This window comes from Thalia democratica, chromosome 1 (genome assembly GCF_965202585.1).
Source record: "Thalia democratica chromosome 1, ktThaDemo2.hap1.1, whole genome shotgun sequence".
Lineage (NCBI taxonomy): Eukaryota > Metazoa > Chordata > Thaliacea > Salpida > Salpidae > Thalia > Thalia democratica.
The window spans coordinates 61,092,160-61,117,054 of NC_139165.1; the positions used below are offsets into that span (position 1 = coordinate 61,092,160).

Here is a 24,895-nt window from a genome sequence, read left to right on the forward strand (position 1 = left end):
AACAATATCTAAGTGAATTATTGTTATTAATTTTAGTTTTACTAGTATTTTTTGTAGCTTTTTACGACTACGTCTTATTCAGTTTAAAATTTATATCAATCTTTTAAAATGTTTTACAATTCGTTTAACTTATAATAAAGAATGACGTTGATTCGAAAAGCTTTAAATTTTATAATATTTTTGAAAATGATAAATACATTTTTATTTAGTTGCAAGTAGTATTTTAGTGTTCTATATCCTTTTAAATTTGGTTTCTTTTATAAAAAACTTAATTAACTCTCCTACTTTGTATCCTTATTCTGCAAAAACTAATTTGAACTTTAAAAAGCCGTAAAAGCAAAAGCTAGCATATATATTGTTTTCAAAAGTTTTTACCACCAACGACTTTAAATTATTTTTTCTGAAGTAAGTACTAATTTTCTAATATTCATAGTTTTTAATTATTTTATATTTTTCCACGGTATAAAAAATTTTGAAGCTCAAACTACTTTTATTTTTGAGGGGCACCGTGGACATCCTAGTTCGTACATGTACTGTGCTTGTATAGTAGGTTTTAAGAAACACCACTCTATTAAAACAAAATATAATAATTATTAGAAAATTACTAATAGGTAAAACTAACTATTCTTGTAGGAGGATAATACTGAAGACAAGCGGATTGATTACAAGTTTGATGAGAAGGCAGTTCATTAATAGGAGCGTATATTTTACTAGAGGGAAACTTACAAGTGTTGTATATTTTGTGCTGGCTTGTATATTTCAAACCTGCATTGTATTAAAATTTCATAAAAATAAATCTTTACTTTAGTTTTTAAATGAAAGATAAGGTAAATACTACAAAGAATATTAGTATATTTTTAGTTTAATATATATACCCTGAGTATTAAGGTAGTAGTTATATTATTATTAGTATTAATAAGGAGTTTTACCTCTGATACATATAGCATTTGTGCTGACTGAATTTTCGTCTCGACACAAAGAACTGCTTAAATTTAAATAGTCGGAATTTATATCTTTGCAAGAATCAGAACTAAGAGGAACTACAGTAAGATACGAGCTACTTATACACTGCACTTGGTTTGTTGTCACTTCGGGTGGCGTAGAAGGCTGGTTGATAGCATCAATTGACGGAGGGGTCGGATACCTGTTTTTTATCAACAAATTGTAGTCACCTATAGCTTTTTCATTAAAGTAAACGTGTCAATAAACTGAAGTATTTCTTAAAGAAAAAAACAGTATAAATTCAAAAGAAACATGTTGACACAACTCTGTTTGTTTTAGATTTACTCTCAAGCATACTAATAACTTTTATTGCCGGAGCTAGGATAAAAATAGAGAACAAATTTTTCTTTTGATTAAAAAATAATAACTTATAAGATTTTAATTCAGAGTATCTTTTTTGATACTGATAACTCTGTTAAAGTGTGTTAATTCGTTTAACGCACAGAAACATATGTCAGTTCAATAAAAAAAAAACAGCGCAAATTTTGTTATTATTATTATATATTTCAGCGAACTGGTTTCGCTAGGATCTTTATTAACAAAAGATTAGCTTAAAATATTGAATATTTACGATTTTAATCTAAACTTGATAACTGCAATTAAAATCCAAAATATTTTTTACTTAAACTTAGAAGCAATTTGGTGATGCAGTGGTACTACCAGTTTATTACTAGTTTATAGTAATATCATAAATAAGACTTGCTTTAAACAGGATTGCCATAGGTTAAAAAATCAAGCTTTTTAGATTACTACCAGGTTTTTCAGATTTTTTCAAGGTTTATAAAAGGACTTTTTTTTTTGACCATTTTTAGTATTAAGTTAATATTATGTTGAAAAGGTGTTTTTTGATAGATTCAAGTTACTTGAAAGATACTGCATTGCTATCCAAATTTTGTTTTAATCTATTGCAACCTGTAATAACATTTTGAACCTAAATATTTTCACACAATTGTTCAAAAGCCTTTTTGTTTATACTATATAAACAACCATAAAAGATTTTGTGTGTTCACTATGAATTAGTGGGTTTAAGGACCTTCTTGTATCAAATAAGATAAGTTTCTACTTAAAAAAGTAGCCCACTACACAGGGCTATTCTGTTCGCAACCTAGTGGCAAAAATTAGTTGTGCAAGCCGAAAAACAAAATTTTACTATCTAATAATTCTGATAATTATAAAAATAGTGTATCAATTTTTTAACAATTGATAGTTATAGATTTATTTTATGAGAGGCTTTTTTTTAAACTGTAAAAATTACATAAAGCGAATTGAAATATTAAATTTATATATCAAAAGTACAGGATAATATATGTATGTCTTTCTCAAGGGTATTCTTTTTTTTTAACTTTCTGTAACTTTTTAAATGTATCTTCTTATAATTTTATTTAGTCTGATACTTCATGAATTTCATAAAAATATTTATAAGAGTTTAAAACACTTACACGCTGTTACTAAACTCCTCACCTGTTTTAAAAAATTTCATTTTCTCTCAAAACTAAAAAAATTTACTTTTTAATTTTTTCAATTAGTTTTTGGTAAAAAATTTAAGATTGAATAATTTGAAGATTGGTTAAAACTTTTAGAAAATATATATATTATCATTTTAGTTCGACTTACATAAGCGAGCAAAAAACCCCTACGTGGCCCTAAGCATAGTTTTTTAATTTAAACTTAACTGTTTTAATAATTTTTTCATACATTAAGATCTTAAAAATTTTAAGTACTATGATGGACTAACATATGCTGAGGAAGTTCATTAGCTGAGTAATTTGGTTGATTTCTACCTTGCACATCGTTAACATCAGTGGGCGGTGTCGGTACACCTTGAAGATGTTTTGGTAGCTCCTCATTACTTGCATCAAACACTTTGTCTAAATCATCCATCGAAAACTATGTACATAGAATGAAAAGTATTAATTGAATAAACTATATTACTTTGAAAAAATTTAAACATTTTATTTACTCAAGTACAGGGTTGCCACTTGTTTTTTCAAAAATGTTCCAGGTTTTCCAAATTTCTTCCAGGTTTTTAAAAGTACACATTTTGGGTTTATTTTTAGTTTAAAGTTAAGTCTAAGGTAAGAAACTGTGTTAAACAGTATAAAAACATTGAAAAGATAATGTTATGCTACTTTAAATATGTTTTTTAATAAAAAAAAAATGATGATAACAAAAATTTTTCATTTATATGATAGATTTTTTGCGTCCGATTGAAATTTCACTCCTGAAAGTGTTAAAATTGTTAAAATTCCAGGTCTTTCTAGGTTTTTTTGTGATTTTTGATCAAAATTCCAGGTTTTTTTCAGTTTCTTTTTTCAAAATTTCTCGAATTCCAGGTTTTTCAAGGTTTCCAGGTAAAGTGGTAACCCTGTCAAGTACCTAGGAAAACAATACAATTGATTTAACTTTAAAAATTATTGTATCATAATCTGTAATTCATATAACAGTTTTATCTTATTCAATAAATAAAATATTAATGTCATCTAATTAAAAAACTTTATTGCAATTACATGTTATTTAAACTTTTTTTTCTAATTTAATATGTTATGGGTTTTATTACAAAAATTTATGTCGATTCATTATTTTTTAATACCAAAAATGAATTTAAGTAAATTCAAACTTTATTATTTGATAAGAAACCACTTACTCTCAAGAAGCTTAAGATTATAAAAACAAGAATTAAAATACTGTAACATTATATAGTTATCAATTAGTTTATTAAAAATTATTCAATGAAATAAATCATAATTTAAGCAGTTTCCTATTACTCAAGAACAATCACGAAAACTTAACTGGTAAATTTATACAATTAACAAAACTTTTATGATATAAAGCTGAAGCGTTCCATAAAAACCTTCAAGCTATAACAATTTATACATTATAGAAAAATGGGCAAAAGTAGAACAATAATAAAAAAAATATGACGTTATCATGAAATTTTGTTGAGGAAAAATTTATTTTTCATTTAAATCAGGGTTTCTTAAACTTTTTTCAAAAGGCCATTTTAAAGAAATAGAAAATCTTTGACCCCCTACAACTATATTTCTCAAAACACTCCCACTAAAACCGCTTAAGACCTTTTTTTGCTCTTCATCATTAACCACAGAATATCTAGTGTAAGTTTCAAATCATGGCCTTGTGGCTCCCCTGTGGCCCTTTTACTGCTTATGCATTTAATCATCTCGATTGTTGTTGTATATCTTTTAAAAATTATTATTGAATGGTAAGAAATCAATTTTTAATGTTATAGGTTTTACTTCTCTCATCGTTAATAGTTATCCTTTAAGCTTGCACCAAACCAGTTACTAGAGATCCCAATGATAACCCATTTATATGTTAGTATATTTGTTGGTTAATAATAAACATCTCTTAAGAACAGAATCTTAAAAAGGGATGATATAAACTCTTAGTTTTAGAATTACTACTTTTTAACATAGGTAATAACACTGCATAATTTTTACAAACGTTTTCGTGACTTATGGTTTCCTAAATGCTGATTATATGTCATTTTTATTAATAAACTTTTGATGCTTAGAGCTATATTTAATATATAGTTGACGTTTAATTGACTTTTTAAGTGCTAATTGTAAATTTAAATAATGGAAATTGATTTATTTAGACATTAATTTAACAAAATGTTATCTGAAACAAAATAAACAAAACTTATCCAATAATAATACTGGTTATTCAAAGTAACTCTAATTAAAAAAACAAACATCTCCGATTCCTGCCATAGTATTATGTTGATTATCCATACTATTTGGTTGCTGACTTTTTGGCGGATGTTGTTGGAACATTTCTGTTAGTAAAACTTTCTTTTATTTTTAAACTTATAATAAACTGATGTTTGAAAATAAGAAATACTGTATGAATCTATAAACAACATAAAGACACTTTAAACTCAACATTACAGATTATATTTTATAAGATACATATACTGTAAATGTTATTTTATCGAAAGAAACCTAATTCAAATGCTGAACTTTAAAATTGAATAAATTTCAAGTAATTGAGCTATCATAGATGTATTTTTATCATTTTAAGATTTAACCTTTACTACTAAAATTATTTGTGTTCATTATATACGAGTAGTAACTATTGATTTGGTGCTTAAAAATAGTTGAGCTAAACCGAGCAAATTTACATTTAAAATAGAAACATTAAAAAACTTTATTTTGTTATAATTTTTCATGCATAAATAGATAAGATATTTAAAACTTTAAATTACTTTGAGACACATGGCAAAATATATGTAAAATATCCCATAAGGTCTTTAAAACAATGGGTCAAAACTCAATACACAAAAATTTAATCATTTTTAAATTCAAATGAAATAAAGTTGAGTGTGAGACAACACATTGCCAGCAACATTATTCTTATTTATAAAAGCATAATATTTTTAAGCCTTAATATATAAGCATTTTTGTCAGTATACCTTTGCTTCAATAACAGTTTTTTAAATTTAGACTACAAAATTTACGGTTAATCTTATTAGAAATCTTAAAGTATCACTATAAAACAAAAAAAAAAACTATAACATTTTTTTATAAACTAAGATAGGTGTTGGAAACGTTTTTAGGTAAACTGGCCAGACGAGGAAAAATTTAGTCCTTGATGGGTCGTAGCATTTCAATTTGATATAAATTTGAACTTTCCCACACGATTTAACGAAATACTGGTTATTTCATTTAATTCATGAAAATTTCTCAATTAACTAATAAACAATGAACTTCACCGCACGATTAACAACATCATCTGAGACAATCCTACGACCGGTTTTGTCCTAATTAGGACTCATCAGGCAGGAATAGTCGCAAGAAACCGCTGTTGTGGTCTAACCAAGCGGGCTTAAGTAAGAAGAACTGAAGCGACCGTTTGTGGGTAAAGTCCAAAAAAATTGACACAGGCAAATCTTGACAGCCCAACGTCTTAAACATTGTCAGCTTAATGTGAGATTTTGCTCTCTACGCTCATTTTATCAGTTTTAGCCAGTATTTATTTCGGCCATCATCAGCAAAGTTGAGATGTTTTATGCCATCGATAATAAACTATGAACTTCACCGCACGATCAACAACAGCATCCGAGACAGTCTTACGACCGGTTTCGTCCAAATTAGGACTCATTAGGCAGGAATAGTCGCGAGAAACCGCTGTTGTGATCTAACCAAGCGGGCTTAAGTACGTAATACTGAAGCGACCGTTTGTGGGTAAAGTCTGAAAAATTAACTAATTAAGTTTTTTAATCTAAGTAACATTTTTTTGCTCTCCATTTAAATTTTCAGAATATCAAGCACAAGTTTCAAAATTTGGTTTAACGGGCCAAATTCTTAGTCGCAGGCCGTAGTTTTACTTTTGGCGGGCCGGATTCCTCTTTAGTTTTCTAAACGTTGATTGGCTTCACTCCGGGCCTGATCCGGACGTATGTTAGCCATCCCTATTTCAAGATATAACCAGTTTTGTAAAATGTTTTTGATAGAATCATATAGTAAACAAATTTCAATTCTTCATTATTCTCATAATTTTATAATCTTTAAAAATTTCATTTCTTTGTAGGTTTTTTAACTAGGATACTCCAATTTCCAGCAAGTTTTCCTTGCACGATTTAAATAAGGGATTGCTAAAGGAGTAATATAACCTCTTTATGGGCGATTTAAACTATCATGGCCAAAAGCTAGTAAGAGGGTGAAAAAAAGGGGTAACTACTAACTATGAAATGAGTTCGGGAAACAATGATTTAACATTTTTGTGCAAGAAATTGTAAAAAACTTAATTATTTTAACAAATAACTAACAGTTTTATATTTTTATTTGCTTGAAAAGGTCGCAATTTTTTGCCACTGAAACCAGTCGTGAATAAAATATTTAATTTGCAAAACATTATTTAGTTATTTTAACAAAAAAAAAAAACTTTTGCTAATAACTTTAGAATCATACTGTATTGAAAAATACTTTAAAAGGTGTCAAAGTGGTGTGCAAACCGATAACTGAAATGTTCTCCGTACCTAGGCTCTAGGACCAAATATTTTGAGCGCTTTTTTTTTTCGTCCAATATACAAACGATTATTTCTTTGTTTTAAATTGAGGAAACTAAACAGAATAATATCTAACTGATTGCAAAAACCCTGTAGAAAATAGATTGCTGACAATCGCCTCTGATATCTTTTTTATCTCGTGTCTTCCGAAAGAAACCTATTTAACTCCATAACTTTGGCCGGTTATATTTAAAATTTGTTTTGAACTTTTTGAATGGTAAAAAACAAGGCCAAACTTATAAATAAATGTAGTATACAACTTACCGATAAAACGGTGCTAATAATGCTTGATATAAGAAATACCTAGAAATTGAAAAACTAAAAAAAATACTACAAAAAAGCAAACTTAAAGAAAATTTCTTAAAGAAAAGTTGCTACTTTGTGATATTGTTAGTTGCAAACGAAATATAATTTTAAACTACTTAACTTTATTATTATGCCACAAAACTCAGTGCTTAAACTTAATTCTATCTTTAATATTTTCAAATTCAAACAAAGTTTATTTTTTAGTGTATACAACTATATAATTGAAGGTATTAAAACAATTTTAAAATATCAAAATACACAACTGTAAACATTATAAGATAAATATAAAACAAATATCAACAACCAATTCAAATATAATGACAAATTTAGCAAAAAGTTATTAATTGTTAATAGGTTTAATTAAATGAAAATATTATTTAAACCGTAGCTTATATATAAAATACCTATTAAAGTGTGCTATTTACATATGATTAAAAGATCATAAAACTCTAGTAAATAAAATAAACTCATACACGGTAAGTTAATAAAGTTAACAGTAAAACTTAGCAAAAAATTCAATTAAATTCATTATTTCACACGATATAAAAATTTAGTTCAAAAACTTTTATAATTCTTAACGCCTCAGATCATTTTTAAAAAGCAATATAAATTAAGATTAATTAATTAATGATTAAAAATCAGGAACTAGTACAAAATAATTGTTGTGAACTTCAAACTATAAATCAAAAAATCTGTTACAATAACACATTATGTGTGGCTACAGATTAGCATCAACTAACTAAGGTCATTAATCCTAAGTTTTTTTAGTGATTTAAGATTTAAACATTAAGGCAAACTGGTGTAAAATAATTCGTAAATTATTTTTTTTTAATATTATTATGATCTAAAAAACTATTAGCTAGTAATAATATTTTTTCTTATTGGAGCATGAACATTACATTAATATACAATTAATACATTAAGCAAACATTGTTTTGAAAAAACTTTTCCAAGTTCTTAGATTTTTTCTTACACGAACTGCAAACACTATAAAAACAAAATTCTATCTCACTAACGAGACAGCATTCTCTCACTTTTCTCTTCATTTTTACAAATATACTTTTTACGTTTGTAAGTCGATTTACAACCAATGAAAGTGCTACTTACTTTATAGCTAATAGAGAACCATTCTGCACACACATTTACATAAGTATTAACTTTTTTGTGGCTTGCTAGCGCCGCGCGCGACAACATTTCAAATCGATTGTTTTACACTGCTAACACATATAGTGGCACAGTATTGAGAAAGTTTGAAATTAACTGTGTGTGTTCCACTTTAAAATAGGCTTATAATTTTATGTACATTGAATTGTTTTAAAACAGAATAATCTATTCATTTTAATTATTTGGTTGGTAAATTTAAAGTTTCATTTAACTTTTTGGGTCTATTGTTTTTTGAGTTATTTATCTAAAAATAATTATAGTTGTAAAATCTAATTTTTTAAAGATATTGACAGTATGATTATGACTTTTAAAATATTTTGTTAATTTTTTTGTACTAATATATTTATACACAACTGTAACCTTAATATAAAATTAAATACATAAGAAAATATCGCATAACAAACAATTTTTTTAGTAGAAGGCGTACTCACAGGTGCGGGTGTAATGATTTGAAACAAAAGACAAGGTAAATATAAGAGAATAAAGTGGAGGATGGCGGCAATATTTTTCATGGCTACTATCTTTCGTGTGCTTCATTTTTTAAATTGACAGTATTTATTTTTCGGTCAATTGTACTGCAGTTTTAACAATGAGCTACTGGTTATTTTACAAGAGAAGAATGTTATTAAATTTTATTTGAGTAATTGTGTACATTTTAAACTAGTTATAAAACTAAAAAAAGATTCATCACTAATCTTTTAAACTACATAGGCTTTGTGTTAAATACTTTGAACAGAGAAAATTTCCCATTTTTAAAGAGGATAAGATAAAAATAAAAAATAAAAATATTTGTACTTAACAATACACGTTCGTTTTATTACTTTAACAAAAAATACTTAAGAAGATGAGTATTATTTTTCAGTAATTTTGTAATTATTTTAGTATTGACTCATTTTTTTTCATCAAACCTACATTTAAAAAAAAACTTTAAATGAACATTAATAAAAGTATAGATACTAACATTTTATAAAGCTCTGTATGTATACTATTTTGTACGTACAAGCCGAACGAATTACAATGCTTTTTTTAGGAACGCTATGGTTTTTAACGATTGATTAAAACTTAATTTTTTAGCATTACTTATCAAAATATTTAATAGAATCATTAAATAAAAATTGAGATAAATTAGTTAAAAAAAAAATTAAACAATATGATTTTGATTTGTTACTATTCAGTGTATGATAGCTAAACAAAACCCAGATTTAAATATGCAATTAATGGCAATGTATTCAATATGTCAACTATATTATACTAAACTTGAGGTCACTTTTAAATTTCGAGGCAGTTTTTCACAGAAATCATGAATATACTCAATGAACATTTATTTGCCTTGTCTTTAAACAAAGAAAAAATTGGTATATATTATATATCAGACTTTAATATTTTGACTTTTTTATCTTATAGAAGACGTATATTTTAATGTTTAGTTTTTATACAGTGACTAAAAAATCGAACAGTTTAATAAAAAATTAATTAAGATGTTAACAACTTTGAAACAAAGACAATTTTTAATTACCTCACAATGCTTATCTAATATTTTTAACAAACCTTGGCTAGTCACAACATCAAGACTATTTGGTTGTTGAACAGGGTCAATCAAAAATTGTACAAGCGCACTCTGTTTATTAAAATATGTTAAACAAAATAACTAGGTAATTGTATTATTTAAGATATATTTACCGATTATAGCATAGCCTGAAACAAAAAAATACTGCCTAAGAATAATAAATAAATAATTATTGGTTTTTTAATCTTCCTACTAATGATTTTTATTTTTACTTTTATTGTTATTTTATAAATATTTGTTATGCAGTTTAACTTCTAATAGTCTCTAATGATTCTGTTTATTTTACGCTTTATAAGTCAGATAACTTAAATAAGCTACTTTTTTATAAAACAGATCAAGTCAAAGCATTTTAAGCCTCAGAAGCTATTTCGTTCCTGAATAAATTACGAAAGATTGTGTATACTCGATACTATGGTGGCAAAACTAACTTGTATATTTCTAAAAATGTGCAAATTACAACAATATGTTCATATATTAGTAACTACAGTCTAAATTAGGGGTGGGCAACTTTTCTAAAAGCAAGCTAGATTACCAAGAAAAGGTCTTTTGCAGGTGGGAATTGTTTGATAAAGGTTCACGGACCGCGCAATTCTTTAAATTCAAAAATAAATTTTAAAAGCAGAGTTGTAATAATTTAATTATTGAATAATCCATTTACTAAAAAAGAATTGATGCGCATTTCAATTTTTTTTTCAATAGTTTGTTTTATTTGCTTTGCACAAATCGTTTTCAAGGTAAAAAAAATATATGTCGCGGGTAAATATTCTGTTTTGCGAACCGAATGCGTGCGTTATGAAACTTAGTTTAAATAATGAAATAAATAAGAAATATTATAAAAGTAACAAGTAATTTTAAAAAACCATTAGGACTTTTCAACATTTTTGAAACCTTGATACAGATTTTTTTTATCAGTCGAAGTTTAAAAATGAAAACATGAAGTACTAAAAATGCAAGATAATTTTCAAAAAAAATTCTCATTTAAACTTCGATTAAAACTATTTATAATATCAGTTTATCATAGATTAATCTCCATAAGTATAATAAAAATAACTGAATAAAATTATTTAAAAATTCAAGACAAAAAAAAACAATTATACTAGGTAGTATGAATTTAAAATATATTGATAAAATAACAAAAATATTCGTATATATTTTCGTAAAAAAATAATTATTTCAAATAACTTTATTGAATAATGCTTTTTTCAAAAATTGTATAATCATTCTGGTCATTTTAAATCTTAAACTTCTATTATATTTTTATTATTTAAATTTACCCGATAAAACTAATTTTTATTGAAAACTTAACCTTTAAATTATATCCTTGTATATCAAAAGATTGTTTAACATTCAAAACGAAAAAAAAAATCAACTAGTAAATAGCTAAAGGTTTTTTTTCCTTAGATTTTTACTATTGTGAACTTAATTATTATTATTATTTAAAAATATCAATAAGTAAAACTAACGTTCTGTGATTTTCCTGGTATATCAATATTATCGTTATTGGTTGACGGTTTGTGAATCCATGGTTTAATGGAGTTGTCAGAAATGTCATCTAGATTTTTTAATGTATTTAAGTCATTCTTTAGGTTATGTAACAGTACTATTAATATAGACATTGACTATTAAATAAATATATTCATGCAACATAGTTATACTTAGTAAAACACCAAGAAATGTTTGTCAACATTATATTTAGTTAAAATTGAACAATATTTAAATTGAAAATTGTTGGCACGATTTAATAATTCATAAACGTGATAACCAAGGATAAATAGTATGCAGGTATTCTTCCGTTTTTTATAGAAGAGTTGGCCTATAATAACTTAAAAAATAAAAATTAATTAAAACTATTGAAAAAAAAAATTATAAAATGGAAGATCTCTTTATAACTGTTTTTGTTTTAAGAATTAAGTAGTTTTTATCAATATTTTTTTTAACTTGAAAACCAATAATTTTTTTAAAAACTACTCAATACACATAAGTGATATAAGGTTTATATAAGTGATACACAATAAAAACAATTTTTGAATAAGTATTCTGAATAAATTACTTATAGTTTTGTTAGTAAAAAATGACAAAAAATATTATACTACTATAAAAATATTTTTATGCAAATTTCTAAATTGATATAGCCCTAAAATCTTATTAGACAAAAGAAGCTTAATTTAATGAAAAAACGATCAGAAAATCTTTAGAAAACTAACAATCATCAAAATAACGAATTTAGTTAACTAGAAAGTTTATTACTTGCTACATACAAGTAATACAAATAAACTTAAGTTTCAATCTGTATTTTAACTTATTTTGCACACTACAATCATACTTAATTAGTTAACAAAATACAACGTAATCACGTATATAAACCAATGATTATTTTCTAAAGACATTAGCGCATGTGGTAAGAAAATTATAAACACTTACATAATCAAAATAATTTTAGTTATAAAATTCTATTTATTTTAATAACTTATAATTAAAAGTTTTTTTCATGTAGTCAGAAAGTTGTATTTTTTAAAATCAGTCTAAAAATAACTTCTTTTATTAAGAAAAAAACTTTAAATATATTCTTAAACCTAGTACTACAAAAAACTTCTTAAATTAAAAAAAAATTCAATCAAATATTAAGTAAATTTGTTATACAGTTTAAGTTTTACTAAAAGTACAAAAGTAAGCTAACACTTTTAACTCATTTATACAAGCAAAAACTTTTTTTTCATATATATACTATATAAATGAGGTAGTAACACTAAAATAACTAAACACGACTAAAAATGGAATGACGTTTACGAACTTAATAACTTTTTTACCTACATTTATAAATAACATTTTATCAACTTCAAATTTTATAAATTGAAAGAATATTTAAAGTTAAATATTTGAACCAAAATTAGTTTTAAACTAAATATTAAACATAAATTAATGAACACACTATATAACATGATACATAAAAATAATAAGTACGGTAATTTACAAGACTAATAATAAAATTTAAGTAAATAAGCATTCATAAACCTTAAAAATATTTAGTAAAAAATTCCTAATGTGTAAATATTATTTCAAATAATAATTTATTATTTTTGAGAAAAAACAATTACTCAGTTTCACCGCAGAGCGGATTTTCAAATTGTAAATTTTTAGTAAAATAATAATGGTAAAAATGACAAATAATAAAAAATTGGTTTGAGTTAAGTTTTTATACAAAAAAATTATAAATAAACTAAAAATTATTTTGATGCTAAACAACCTTTAATTTAAAAACAATGAAACCATGGTATACAGTGGAAATGGTATAGATTACTGTGTCCTATTTATTTGTTCTAATCTCTATAGTTATATTATTTCAAATATACACATAACTCAAATTTTCATAACAAACATATTTCGTGTTTAACTCTTCAGTTGTTTACTAAGCAATAAAAATAAAAATTCGATTTCGGCTTATTTAGTTAAAAGGTAATCAATGTAAAAGTAAAAATAATGAGCAAAGGGTAATTAACAATACATAAGTAGTTTTAATTATAATTTTAAACATAACAATTTATAACACTAGTTATGAAAACAAAGATACAGTATAATCAAAATATATTTGTTTACATGGATTTTACCCGGTTTAGATAGTTGCTTGTTTAAAATTGGACTATAACGTTTAACTAAAATTGCTTCACAAATCAAGGTCTAAAGTTTATTTCTTTTAAAATGAAAAAAATAGTTAACGGTTATATTTTCATTTTTATAATTTTTACAATTAATAATTAAATAAATATATCTTTCTTGGTTGAATTTATTCACAAACTAACTACAAGAATGATAAAGTCTGTAACACAAAACATAACTAAAACTAGGTAAATACTTCTACATCTCCCCCTAGATTTTATCTACTAAGGAGATAAAACGGAAAATTTACCTAGCAAAACAAAAATTTTTTTAAACAATTTGTTACAACTTAAACGCATTTTTCAGGTCTAAAATTCAACGAAATTAAACTCAAAAAGACAAAAACATTTCAAAAATTACGATTAACTTAGTTCACTAATAAATGATTTGTTAAAACAAACTACAACTTAAACAAACAAACTGTAACAAAAAACTGAGACTTAATCTTTACTTTTCTTCACTCAGTTGCTGAATACAAGCATTTAAAAACTTAATTACTTCACCGATTTGAACTTTTCAGCTTTAAAGAACGAAACCACACGTCATTCATCTAACCATCTTGAAACTTCACTTAATTTGCTGATAAACATCTTTATCATATTTTCGACTTTAAACAAAGTAGAAGGTGCATGACTGATAGCATTGAACACTGACGAAATACTGCTACACTTTTTTTCCAAATACTCGATACCAACCAACAGTTCGAATTTTTGAAAGTCAATCTCTGCGTCCTCATCCAAGATCACTTTGAACAGATGGCTGTTAGACTAGTCTGCTGCAAAGTCAACTACACACTTTAGGACGTCACCATTGGACTGAAACTTATTCATAAAACATTAATTTACAGTGAACATTCCAACTTGACAATAAATGAATATCAGCAACATCGGTGGCACGAAGCTTTTAAAAAAGCATCGTAAAGTCTTACACGGAAACGCTGCAAATAATCCGATACTTTCACACACTCATCCCGTACACATATCTGTTCGCAGTAAACTTTGGCTGTCTGTTTGCTTTTCTGTAGAAAATATAAGTCAAGAAAAAATAGATCAAAGCAAATCCGAGCCATTCCAGTTCAACATCAATTTCGAAGAAAACCATTAGTACAGAAGGAAATTACACAATGGTTCACTAAAAGAATCTTCCTACTATAAAAACATAGAACATTAAAACTTTTCTTGACATCTTTTTTTTCAACCTTACAGAAAAGACTAACTTTTACAGTGGTATGTTTGCCTTTCTCAGATAAGGGATATTACTTAGAAATTTGCAAACAGGAGGGGTAAATCTTCTCAGAAACTTACGGTTTTGAGCAGTTAAGCGACCTGATCCATCAACTTTGACAACACATTGATGACAGTCTTTCACTTCCACCACCACTGCACTATTCCCCACTTGCTAGGAAAGTTACCTGTTCGATTTAGTATCACGACATGATCACCGCAATTCAGTGGTGGCAACGATTTTGTGTTCTCACTTATATTTTCCAGAGACTTAACAAAACAAATACTGAGAGATTCTTCCTTTTTATTCTAAACGTCACGCCATATTTTTGAGATCTGCGGTTATTGTAGGTCATAACACTCTTTCTGACGTAAGGTAATGACTTCTTTAAATTTCGTCGCGATCCAGTGTGTAAAAGTACGTTTTTTTGTCCCTGTACCTCCTTTTTATTCTTCGCGTTTTTCCGCTCGATAATATTTTTTTTACGACCTCGGCTGCAAAAGCCATCAAAGTTTTGTGTATACAATCCACCAACTAGAAGTGCAATTGACTCATCAGCATAATTTTGATGACTTTGATAAACTTTTTTACGGGACTTTATCCAGCATTTTTTACAGGCGAAAAACTCAATATACCTCATATTTTTACTGCTCCAAACAAATTTATCAGTTGATTTATTACATATGCTACAAGTTGTTTTACCACTTGGTTTTTGAGTGGTTTTCTTTGAGGATTTGTATACATTTAGTGTGTTCAATCCACCAACTAGAAGTGCATTTGACTCATCAGCATAATTTTGGTGACTTTGATAAATTTTTTTACAGGACTTTAACCAGCATTTTTTACAGGCAGAACATTCAATATACCTCATATTTTTACTGCTCCAAACAAATTTATCAGTTAATTTATTACATGTATCACAAGTTATTTTACCAATTGATTTTTGTGTGGTTTTCTTTGAGGATTTGTATGAGAAAACTGATGCTGTAACAGCGGGTTTTGACATTGCATCACGTGCCATCTTTTTTCCTTCAATAAAACCGATTGTCTCATTGACATTTTTCTCATCTAGACTTTCCCATCCTAGCACCTCTTTACGGATATCCTCATCGGCTAAACCTGTTACCATGACATCTTTTAGGATTATGTCTGTAAAATCTATCATTTGATTACAGCCATCCTTTGGGCATTTACATGTGTACGAGCATGTACTGGCTTTTCCCTTTAATCATGCAGCAAATGATCTAGTGTTTTCAGTCAAATCCTGTCTTGCACTAAGAAAGTCTGATCGTCGTTCAACAACTGAAACAGGAATAACTGCAAGCTGCTTGATCATCCTTAAAAGCTCTTGCTCACTTAAATTTACTACATCTTTATGTCCCTTAAGAATAGCATCGCCTAGATCTTCCTCACAACACTGGTACAGTTGACGGCCTTTTTCTACTTCTGCCATCTCCATGCTATCTTTAAAAATAGTCCACTTTTGTACAAATATATTCCAACCCTCTTCGTTGCAGTCTGTCCCTATTCGAGGACGGTCCATCTTTGGAGGTTTTGGTTTTGAAGAACTTGTACTAATGTGAACATTATTGTGAATGATAAGCAAAGCGGCAACTACAGAAGATTCGACGTCTGGTGTTTCATATGTGCAACTCTCAAGAGGGCATTTAATCACAGGCATTGTTTATTCAATTTAGCTAGACTTTATCATAAATAAATATATCTTTCTTGGTTGAATTTATTCACTAACTAATTACAAGAATGATAAAGTCTGTAACACAAAACATAACTAAAACTAGGTAAATACTTCTACAATAATATGGTCTGATGCTACTGTTTTTCCTCTGAAATGTTCTTTAACTCTTTCAATCAGTGGTCTCGAAGTAAACCCAAAAGATTGGATACTCATATTAGAGCACTTATACTCGTAGACTACATAAGATTTTAATTCATAAGGTGTCTTGTCATTGTTACTAAAATAACTACTTACTTTGCTTTTAGTAAAAATAATTTTAAAGTTTTCAACATAATTAGTTGTTAGTTTTTCTAGTTTCTTTTTGTACTGATGCTTGGTTTTCATATGTAAGGTAGCTTTAAGATGTTTCTAAATTTTGAACTACTTGGTTTTACATTAGTACACTATTGATTATTATCTACAGATCCTCAATTACGTGTTCAACAAATTTTTTTAGATAACCTTTTTTTACAAACTTTTCTTTTAAGTTTATGATTTCTTGTTTATATAAAAATTCATTTGAGGCTTTTAATTATCCCCTGTTCAAAAACTACAATATTAATTCCCTTTTCCATTTAATTGGTGTCATTCAACTAAAATTCAATATTACATCTATATCAATTTCTTTTTAAATCATAAACTTGAAAGAAAAGTTCATAAAAAAATGGTTACCCAAAGAAATTTGTTGATGACGTAATTGAGAGATTTGTTAATAATAATGTTAATAATCGTAATTTTAAAGAGTGTTCTATTTAAAAACCAAATAGTTCAGAATTTAGAAACATCCTAAAAGCACCTTACATAGAAAAACCAAGCATTGAGTACAAAAAGAAAAACAAGTAACCAATACAAGTCCTGGACAAGACGTTAAAAGGTATTCGTGGTGTGCGACCTAGATAAACGATTGGTTCTTTGTGCACCAGGTCCTAGGACCAAATATTTTGAGCGTCTTTTTTTTGTCGTTCAATAAACTATAATAATGATGTTGAAGACTTAAAACTATTTTTACTAGAAGCAAAGTGGGTAATTATTTTAGTAATAAAGACAAGACACCTCATGAATTGAAATCTAATGTAGTCTAATATGTTAAGTATAAGTGCTCTAATGATAAGAGTATCTAATATATTGGATTTAATTCGAGACCACTGACTGAAAGAGTTAAGGAATACCTATAAAGAAAAACAGCAGTATCAGACCGTAATATTAATTTATAAATTGTAAAAATTAAAATATAACTGTCAACAATTTTAATATTTTGAAAGAATTTATAAACAAACTTGAGTCCTTGATTAGTGAAGCAATTTTAACTAAACATTATGGTCCAATTTTAAACAAGCAATTAAGGCCATAGGGGGGGGGGGGGTAAACCATGTTTTTTACAAGTTGATCTTATTTTATAGAGTGTTTTCTAAGCTTCATGATGCTTTTTATTGTTTTAAAAAATTCAAACTATTTTTTGAGATATGACCAGTCAAAGTCGGGCCGCATAATAGGTTCCCTATAGGAAGGGAAAAGTAAAACAGCGAAAAAAGACTATTTCATTTAAAATCTATCTCCTCCTACATTTTTCAAGCAATTTTCTTCAAACTTTCACAGTCTAATCTTTATATAATAACAAAAAAACGTTACTTTGGAATTAAAAAAAAATTTTGTAAAAATATGTTTTTTTTGAAAAAAAACACTTTTTTTTTTAATTTTAGTGATAACATTTTTATTTTTTTAAATTAATAAAATTCTAAAGTAACGTTTTTTCCTTTTATTATAAGGAACGTATCCTGAAAATTTAAAGAAGATTGCTTGAAAAATGAAGGAGGAGATAGATTTTTAGTGAATTTTAAAATTTCCGAGAAAATTGGCCCCAAAAAATTTGCGATCCATACGTTTATATTGGAAAATTTTTACAAAAAATTAAATATCTCAAAAGTTAAATGATATTTTTGAATTCTATAAAAACTGGCTTATAGTTTGTACTTTAAGCTTTCATATAAAAGCCAAAGTAATTTTAGTAAAAAAAAATGTTGGACCCCCCCTATGGCCTTAAATAAACCGCATATTACCCACACATTGAAGACTTTTGAACTAATATTTTTTAATTTTTTATAAATGCTTATTTACTTAAATTTTATTACTAGTCATGTTAACAACCATACTGTAAAATATTTTATGTATAATTTTATATACTATGTTTAAAATTATATCTTATATATATGCTAAGTTTATGTTTAAAATTAAAAATTTGTTATAATATAAACTCTATTATTTTTGTAAAACAGTATTTTATTGTCAAAAAAAAATAATAAATTTATAAACACTGTTATTTCTAGGACCATTACCTTAGTTATAAAACCTTTACTTTACAGAAAAATGTACTAAAACAGAAACATACTTTTTTTAATTTGGACTTATAAATACTTTTTATATTTATATACTTAAATGATAACTTATAAATGTTTTTTAATGCACATAAAAAAAAGTTTAAAACGTATGAAATTTACTATAAAAATAAGTTTTGAAAACATTGATTAAAGACCATTCATAAACTAATTAATATAAATAAAATGATTCACCTTGGTAAGTATCAGATGTGAATGTACTTTGTACATTATTTCTATCACATAAATTTTCGTTAGGAATTGGTGGCAAATTTTCTACTTTTAATCTTCGTGGTTTTTTACTGTAAATTATTAAATTTTACGGTATAGGAAAAAAATAAACTTTTTAAAGTTATTTATCAAAAAAAGTAACAACCTACAAAAAACTAGTTTATTTAAAGTTGTATTTTAAAAAATTTCAATATAACTTATGTTATTTTATTCTACTTGAATAAGATTTTTTATTGAAGCACTGACGAGGTCTTTAACCGAAACTTAGTTTGCAAAATAAAGTCTTGAAAGAATGAATTTATAACTTATTTTAAGCTATTCAAGTATAATTATTTGAAGTAGGGTAATTTATTTAAACTTAACATAGCCTTTTTAGCTTTAACTTAAAAATAAATATCAAACAAAACCTTGCAAGAAAGTGATCGCTGCTGTCATCAGTTTCTTGCTTGCTCGATTTTATAAAATTTTCATAAGCCTCCAAAGGATGCAACATAAGATTCGACTTTGAAGCAAATAAATGATACTTTTTCCATTTATCAAGCTGTTGAAAATTGAATTAAAACTAATAATGTAGAAATTTAAACTATTAATTTTATCTCTAAATATATATCACAGATATCTCAACAAAATCATTGCAACAAAACCTTATCACTTCATAAGTATATGGGAAGTTACATATTGTTTTTATAAGATGATCTAGACTTACTATTCTAATTTCTAACCTGATTGCAAACCTTACAACATATTTTTCTACCGCTAAAATATAAAGAATGTTTAGCAATTACAAAAATATGACAAAACCTAATCAAAAAAAATACTTAGTTACAAAATTACCTTATTTGAAGTGCTTCATACACTAAATTATCTTAAGTCAGGGTTTACCAAGGGGCGATTTAAATAAGTCGGGGGCAATAACTAGTAAACGGGCGAAAGGTAGCAGCAACTTTTAAACTTTAGGCAGTTATAAAACTATTACTTTTCAACTTGCTATTTTACTAATTTAAACTTTTTTTTAATATTTGATCCTGAATTAAGATTTAAACCAGGGCTTCTAAAATAAAGCGATACCAGGGGGCAACAACTAGCAAGAAGGCGAAAAGGAAAATGGGTAAGTAACAAATGAAGGGAGACAATTTTAGTTAATTATTTTTTTGTAAAGGAGGGCTATTATGAAAATGAGCTTGGGAAACCCTGGCCTAAATGAATGAAAATATGCAATTTTAACTGTATTTATTACTTAATTCTTTTTTTAAACTATTAAAATAAACTTTTCTAATGTAGCAAGCGACGTTATCATCAAATGAGTCGTGGTATCTTCTTTTTGTTGCACCAACTTGCTTCCATTCTATAAAATCTTCCTCTTGTCTACGAAATGGACTGTGAACAGATGCAAGCGGTGCATTTACGTAAGGTGCTTGACAATTAGAATTCTGGTGGTGGTAGTAAGGTGAAGAAGGTGTCAAGTAGGATTCCGGAACACTTGGTGGCTCTAGATTTATGTCCTAAGAAATAAAACATCTTGTTAAAGAAAGCTTTTCTACTTTACTTTCGTTAAAATTACGCTTAATAAGTGAAAGTTAAATATTAATATATAAACTATGATAACATTAAGCATAAAATTGATTAGAAACCTTATCTAGTACATCAAACTAACGCTAGTAATAGGACTAGGGGAATAAATGTTTGATTCAACTGTAACAGGAGTGTGAATAGAAGATGTAACAGAAGGTGGAATTGAGACAGGTTTGTCATCATCAAGATGTTCATTGTCTTGAGAAAAATGGTACACAGGCTTATGAAAAGGATGCATTTCATTTAGATTATGATGTGATTTAACATGCATTTTCTGATTTAAAGTTTCCGCTGCTCTGTATATATATTTTTTAATTTATTACTTTTGTAGAAGCAATTCATTCATTAATAAAAGTGGTTCTAAACACTTAGGAGCTAAATTTAAAACATATAAACTGTTCAAATTTATTTAACTAACTCCAATTTAAAGTACTTTTTTATGTACAAGGGTACAAAGTTATAACCTTCTAAAAGTATTTTCAAGGGTGCATAACAACTTCATTAAAAATTACCTTAAATTTTCTTCAAATAAAAGAATATACTTTTAGTTTATTGACATATATTCTGTACCAAAACAATACAAAACTTCATATTTATCAGAATCTCTATTCACTAACCTTTTTGAACAATAGTTTTTAAATATTCAATACCTTTGTTTAGACACAAGAATTAAGAAAAATTGATTATCAAACTAATTTTCTCTAAATCAGTTGTTTTCAACAATTAGTATAGCTAAAACACTAAATAGATTGTTTACAATTCATTGTTTCAAATTGTGCTGAATTATTTTGAGTAGCTTAATATATTTTAACTAATTAAAATCTGTTCAGGGTTGTTCAAGGTATTTTGAAAATTTTCTCCTGGTTTCTGTTTCTTTTTCCAGGTTTTTAAAAGAACAAGTTTTTTACTTTAATGCTAAAGAAAAGGTAAAAAATTGTTTTAAATAGTATGACAGGGAATGGTTCTAAATTGCACCAAGACAAAATTGCACAAAGTTATTAAATTGCACAAGGGGACTTAATTGCACGAGGGTAAAAATTTGCACGAAGACGATTTTGCACCAAGGGTCAACTTTGCACGAGTTACATTTATGCACAAGAGTAAAAAAAACAGAAAAATAAAAATAAAATAGTTACATAAAAGATTATTTTATAAACAAAAAAAAGTTACTGACCGAAGGTAAGGGTTAGGGGTAACAGCGATAGTAAAAATAAAATAAAAATAACTAATGAAAATTATTTAAAAAACAAAAAACAAACTAAAAAAAAAGCTACCGATCGAGGGTAAGGGTTTCGGGTAAGTAAAAAAAATACAAAAATTTTAATAAAAATATATAAACAAAAAAAAACTTACCGACCGAGGGTAAGGGTTAGAAATAACAGTGATAAGAAAACTTAATCAAACACAATTTTTTTTTACTATACATGTACTAAAACATATTTTCCCCGTGTTTTTATTAGCACTACAACCTCTTCATCTAATGAAGATATGGTTTCCTTCATCTGGTCTGCATATCACTTATTTTTTTTGCAGTTAAAACAAATTGCCTCATTTTATTTAAATCTTTCTCATCTGCTTCCCCTACACTTGTGGAAGAGAATCATTTCTCTAATTCTAGCCACAGTTTATGAGCTTCACTTCTTTTCTTTTTGCATTCATTTAAAATTTCTACCAGATAAAGGCATAGGAAATTAAGTTATTTAATAAATTTTTAGAAAAATTCTGTAATTTTAGTCTGACTTTAAAGGATTTTTATTTAATTTTTTGCCATTTGAAGGCCCTAGAAAATAAGGAATTTTGTAAATTAGAACTAAGAAAAGCTGACGTTTTTTTTCTAATTTTGTCAAATTTCTTGACCTTTCCTGACATTTTTAAGAAACCCCCATTTTTTTTCTGACTTTTTTCATTTTTTTAGTTTTTCCTGACCTTATGGCAACCCTGTGATCTTTTTTTTAATTTTTGGTCATTTATCTTTTATGGCTTTTTTTTTCAAAATTACGCTTACTGTGAGTTGTTTGTAATATTTAAAAGTACATTTCCTAAAATTTGAATTAAATTGTCTTAAAAATGAAGGAGGATATAGATTTTTAGTAAATTTTCAAAGCTCCAAGAAAATTGGCCTTAAAAATTTTTGATTACATGCGGTTGTATCCGAATATTTTTACATAACTTGTTATATCTCAAAAGTTTTTTTTTATAAAAAGTATCATATAGTATATACTGTTAACTTTGAAATATGAGTTTATGTTAATTTTTCTTAAAAAAAAAATACACTCCCCTATGTCTTTAAATTACATGTTAAAATAGCTTAAAACTATTGGTTTTTCCAATTTTTTTTACCCAAAATGTCAAATTCTAGGTTTATACAGGATTCCAGGTTTTTTGGCAACCCTGTCAGTTGTAAAGTGTTTATATTTTACACAACTCCCTTAGTTAAGAATACTATAAAAATAAAAAGTTTATAAAATAGTATACATTTTTTTTTTCTATTTCAATATTTATTTTGAAGACAAATAAACTAGGATGAGAAACGTATGACCAAACAAAAATTGGGGCATTTTCGGCAAATTGAAATCTCTGGCCCGCGACATACTTTTTAGGTCGAGAAGAACTTGTGAAAAAAACAAACAAAACAGACTATTTTATAGCAAATAAGTTATAATGTACTCATAATTTTACTTTAAGTACAAAACAATGTTAATCAAATAACTTAGTCAATACAATTTTCCTTATAAAATGTTTTTCTCACCAAGATATTTTTGACGTGTCCGGCTAGCGAAAGACCTTTTAAGCAAAATCTAGCCCGCTGACTATAAAAATTACCCGAAACCAATCTAAGCAATTAAAAGATGGTAAATTATAGGAAAATGAGAGTAAGTTTTGATTTAAAAATGAACAAAATTTATGTTTATATATATACTATAAAATTCAAGTTAAAAATAAATTATAGAACAAATTTATAAAAAATCACAAACATATTAATTTGACCAGCGCAACCAAGATAATCACAATCATTTAGTAAAGCTTCTTCTTGCATGTTTTCTACAAACTTCCAGCATTTTCTATCAACTTGCTTTTTCAGCAAAAAATTACCTGTTAAAATGGTGATCAACATTTATAAAACAGTTCTTTTCTAACAACTAAACATTTGCTACAAATTGTATAATTCAAGTTTCTATATTTTTATCTTTAACTACTAAAACAACAATAACTATTGTACAAGCAAACAATAATGACCTGTCATGAATAACTATAATTTAATAACTTAGTTTGTTTAGGGACGTTATAATAATATAAAATCTTCATTTAATTAAATAAAACCAACAAGTTTTTGATAACTTTTTATTAACAGTTTTATTCATTTACAAAACCCACTAATACAAAAGAAAAATAACTTTAATCACTTACTATGTGCTGACATTTGTTCTTGCGAAGTAGAAAATAGTTTTGGCACAACTAAACTTTCGTTTATATCTAAAAAGAAATTAAAATTAAAAACTTAATAAAGCAATTTTTATAAGCTATCAAACCTTTGTTATCATCATTTTTGTTTGAACTGTTAAGCTTGTTTATTACATCTTCTGTAATCATAACTAGATATGATGGATAATTCATCATTCTCCCAGCTGTATAAAATTACACTTAAGATTAATATAAAACAAAAATAAAAATTGTTCCGTACATGCAAAAAAAATTAGAGCGTAAATTTAATAAAAACATACAAATAATTGCAATATTGTTAAACTCAGTTAAATTGTGTCTTCTATATTTAACGTAAATTTAAATGCTTAACTAAGTAGTTAAATTTTAAATCAATTATGAATTTACTTCAACTTAACTTTCTACAAATTAACTTATTTTTGTTGCTTTAATATTTAGGTTAGTATACATTATTAGTCAAAGGAATTTTATTGAAAATTAAACATACCGCATAGCACTTGAACAACTGGTGATAAAGTTTCATTAAAATTTAAATGCCGAGGATCAGAACTTTCATCCTGTATATATTTATTATTTTAAAATGTATAGATTATTTGTGA

At 26.5% G+C, this 24,895-nt stretch overlaps 1 protein-coding gene across 2 annotated transcripts in view; it reads right to left on the bottom strand.

The window, feature by feature from the left end:
• The window catches only part of LOC145838296 (mediator of RNA polymerase II transcription subunit 13-like), a 56,024-nt gene that overhangs the window by 23,897 nt on the left and 7,232 nt on the right, over window positions 1-24,895 (bottom strand). For both annotated transcript variants that reach the window (XM_082946920.1, XM_082946243.1), the window contains exons 8-21: window positions 24,784-24,853; window positions 24,386-24,481; window positions 24,264-24,329; window positions 23,831-23,948; window positions 20,938-21,151; window positions 20,552-20,785; window positions 19,691-19,824; window positions 19,248-19,354; window positions 11,531-11,619; window positions 10,049-10,118; window positions 4,716-4,798; window positions 2,738-2,889; window positions 930-1,144; window positions 623-765 (exon numbers count right to left, since the gene is read on the bottom strand). In XM_082946920.1, the coding sequence (XP_082803046.1) occupies window positions 623-765; window positions 930-1,144; window positions 2,738-2,889; window positions 4,716-4,798; window positions 10,049-10,118; window positions 11,531-11,619; window positions 19,248-19,354; window positions 19,691-19,824; window positions 20,552-20,785; window positions 20,938-21,151; window positions 23,831-23,948; window positions 24,264-24,329; window positions 24,386-24,481; window positions 24,784-24,853 (1,791 nt within the window). The remainder of the gene's footprint in view (window positions 1-622; window positions 766-929; window positions 1,145-2,737; window positions 2,890-4,715; window positions 4,799-10,048; window positions 10,119-11,530; window positions 11,620-19,247; window positions 19,355-19,690; window positions 19,825-20,551; window positions 20,786-20,937; window positions 21,152-23,830; window positions 23,949-24,263; window positions 24,330-24,385; window positions 24,482-24,783; window positions 24,854-24,895) is intronic.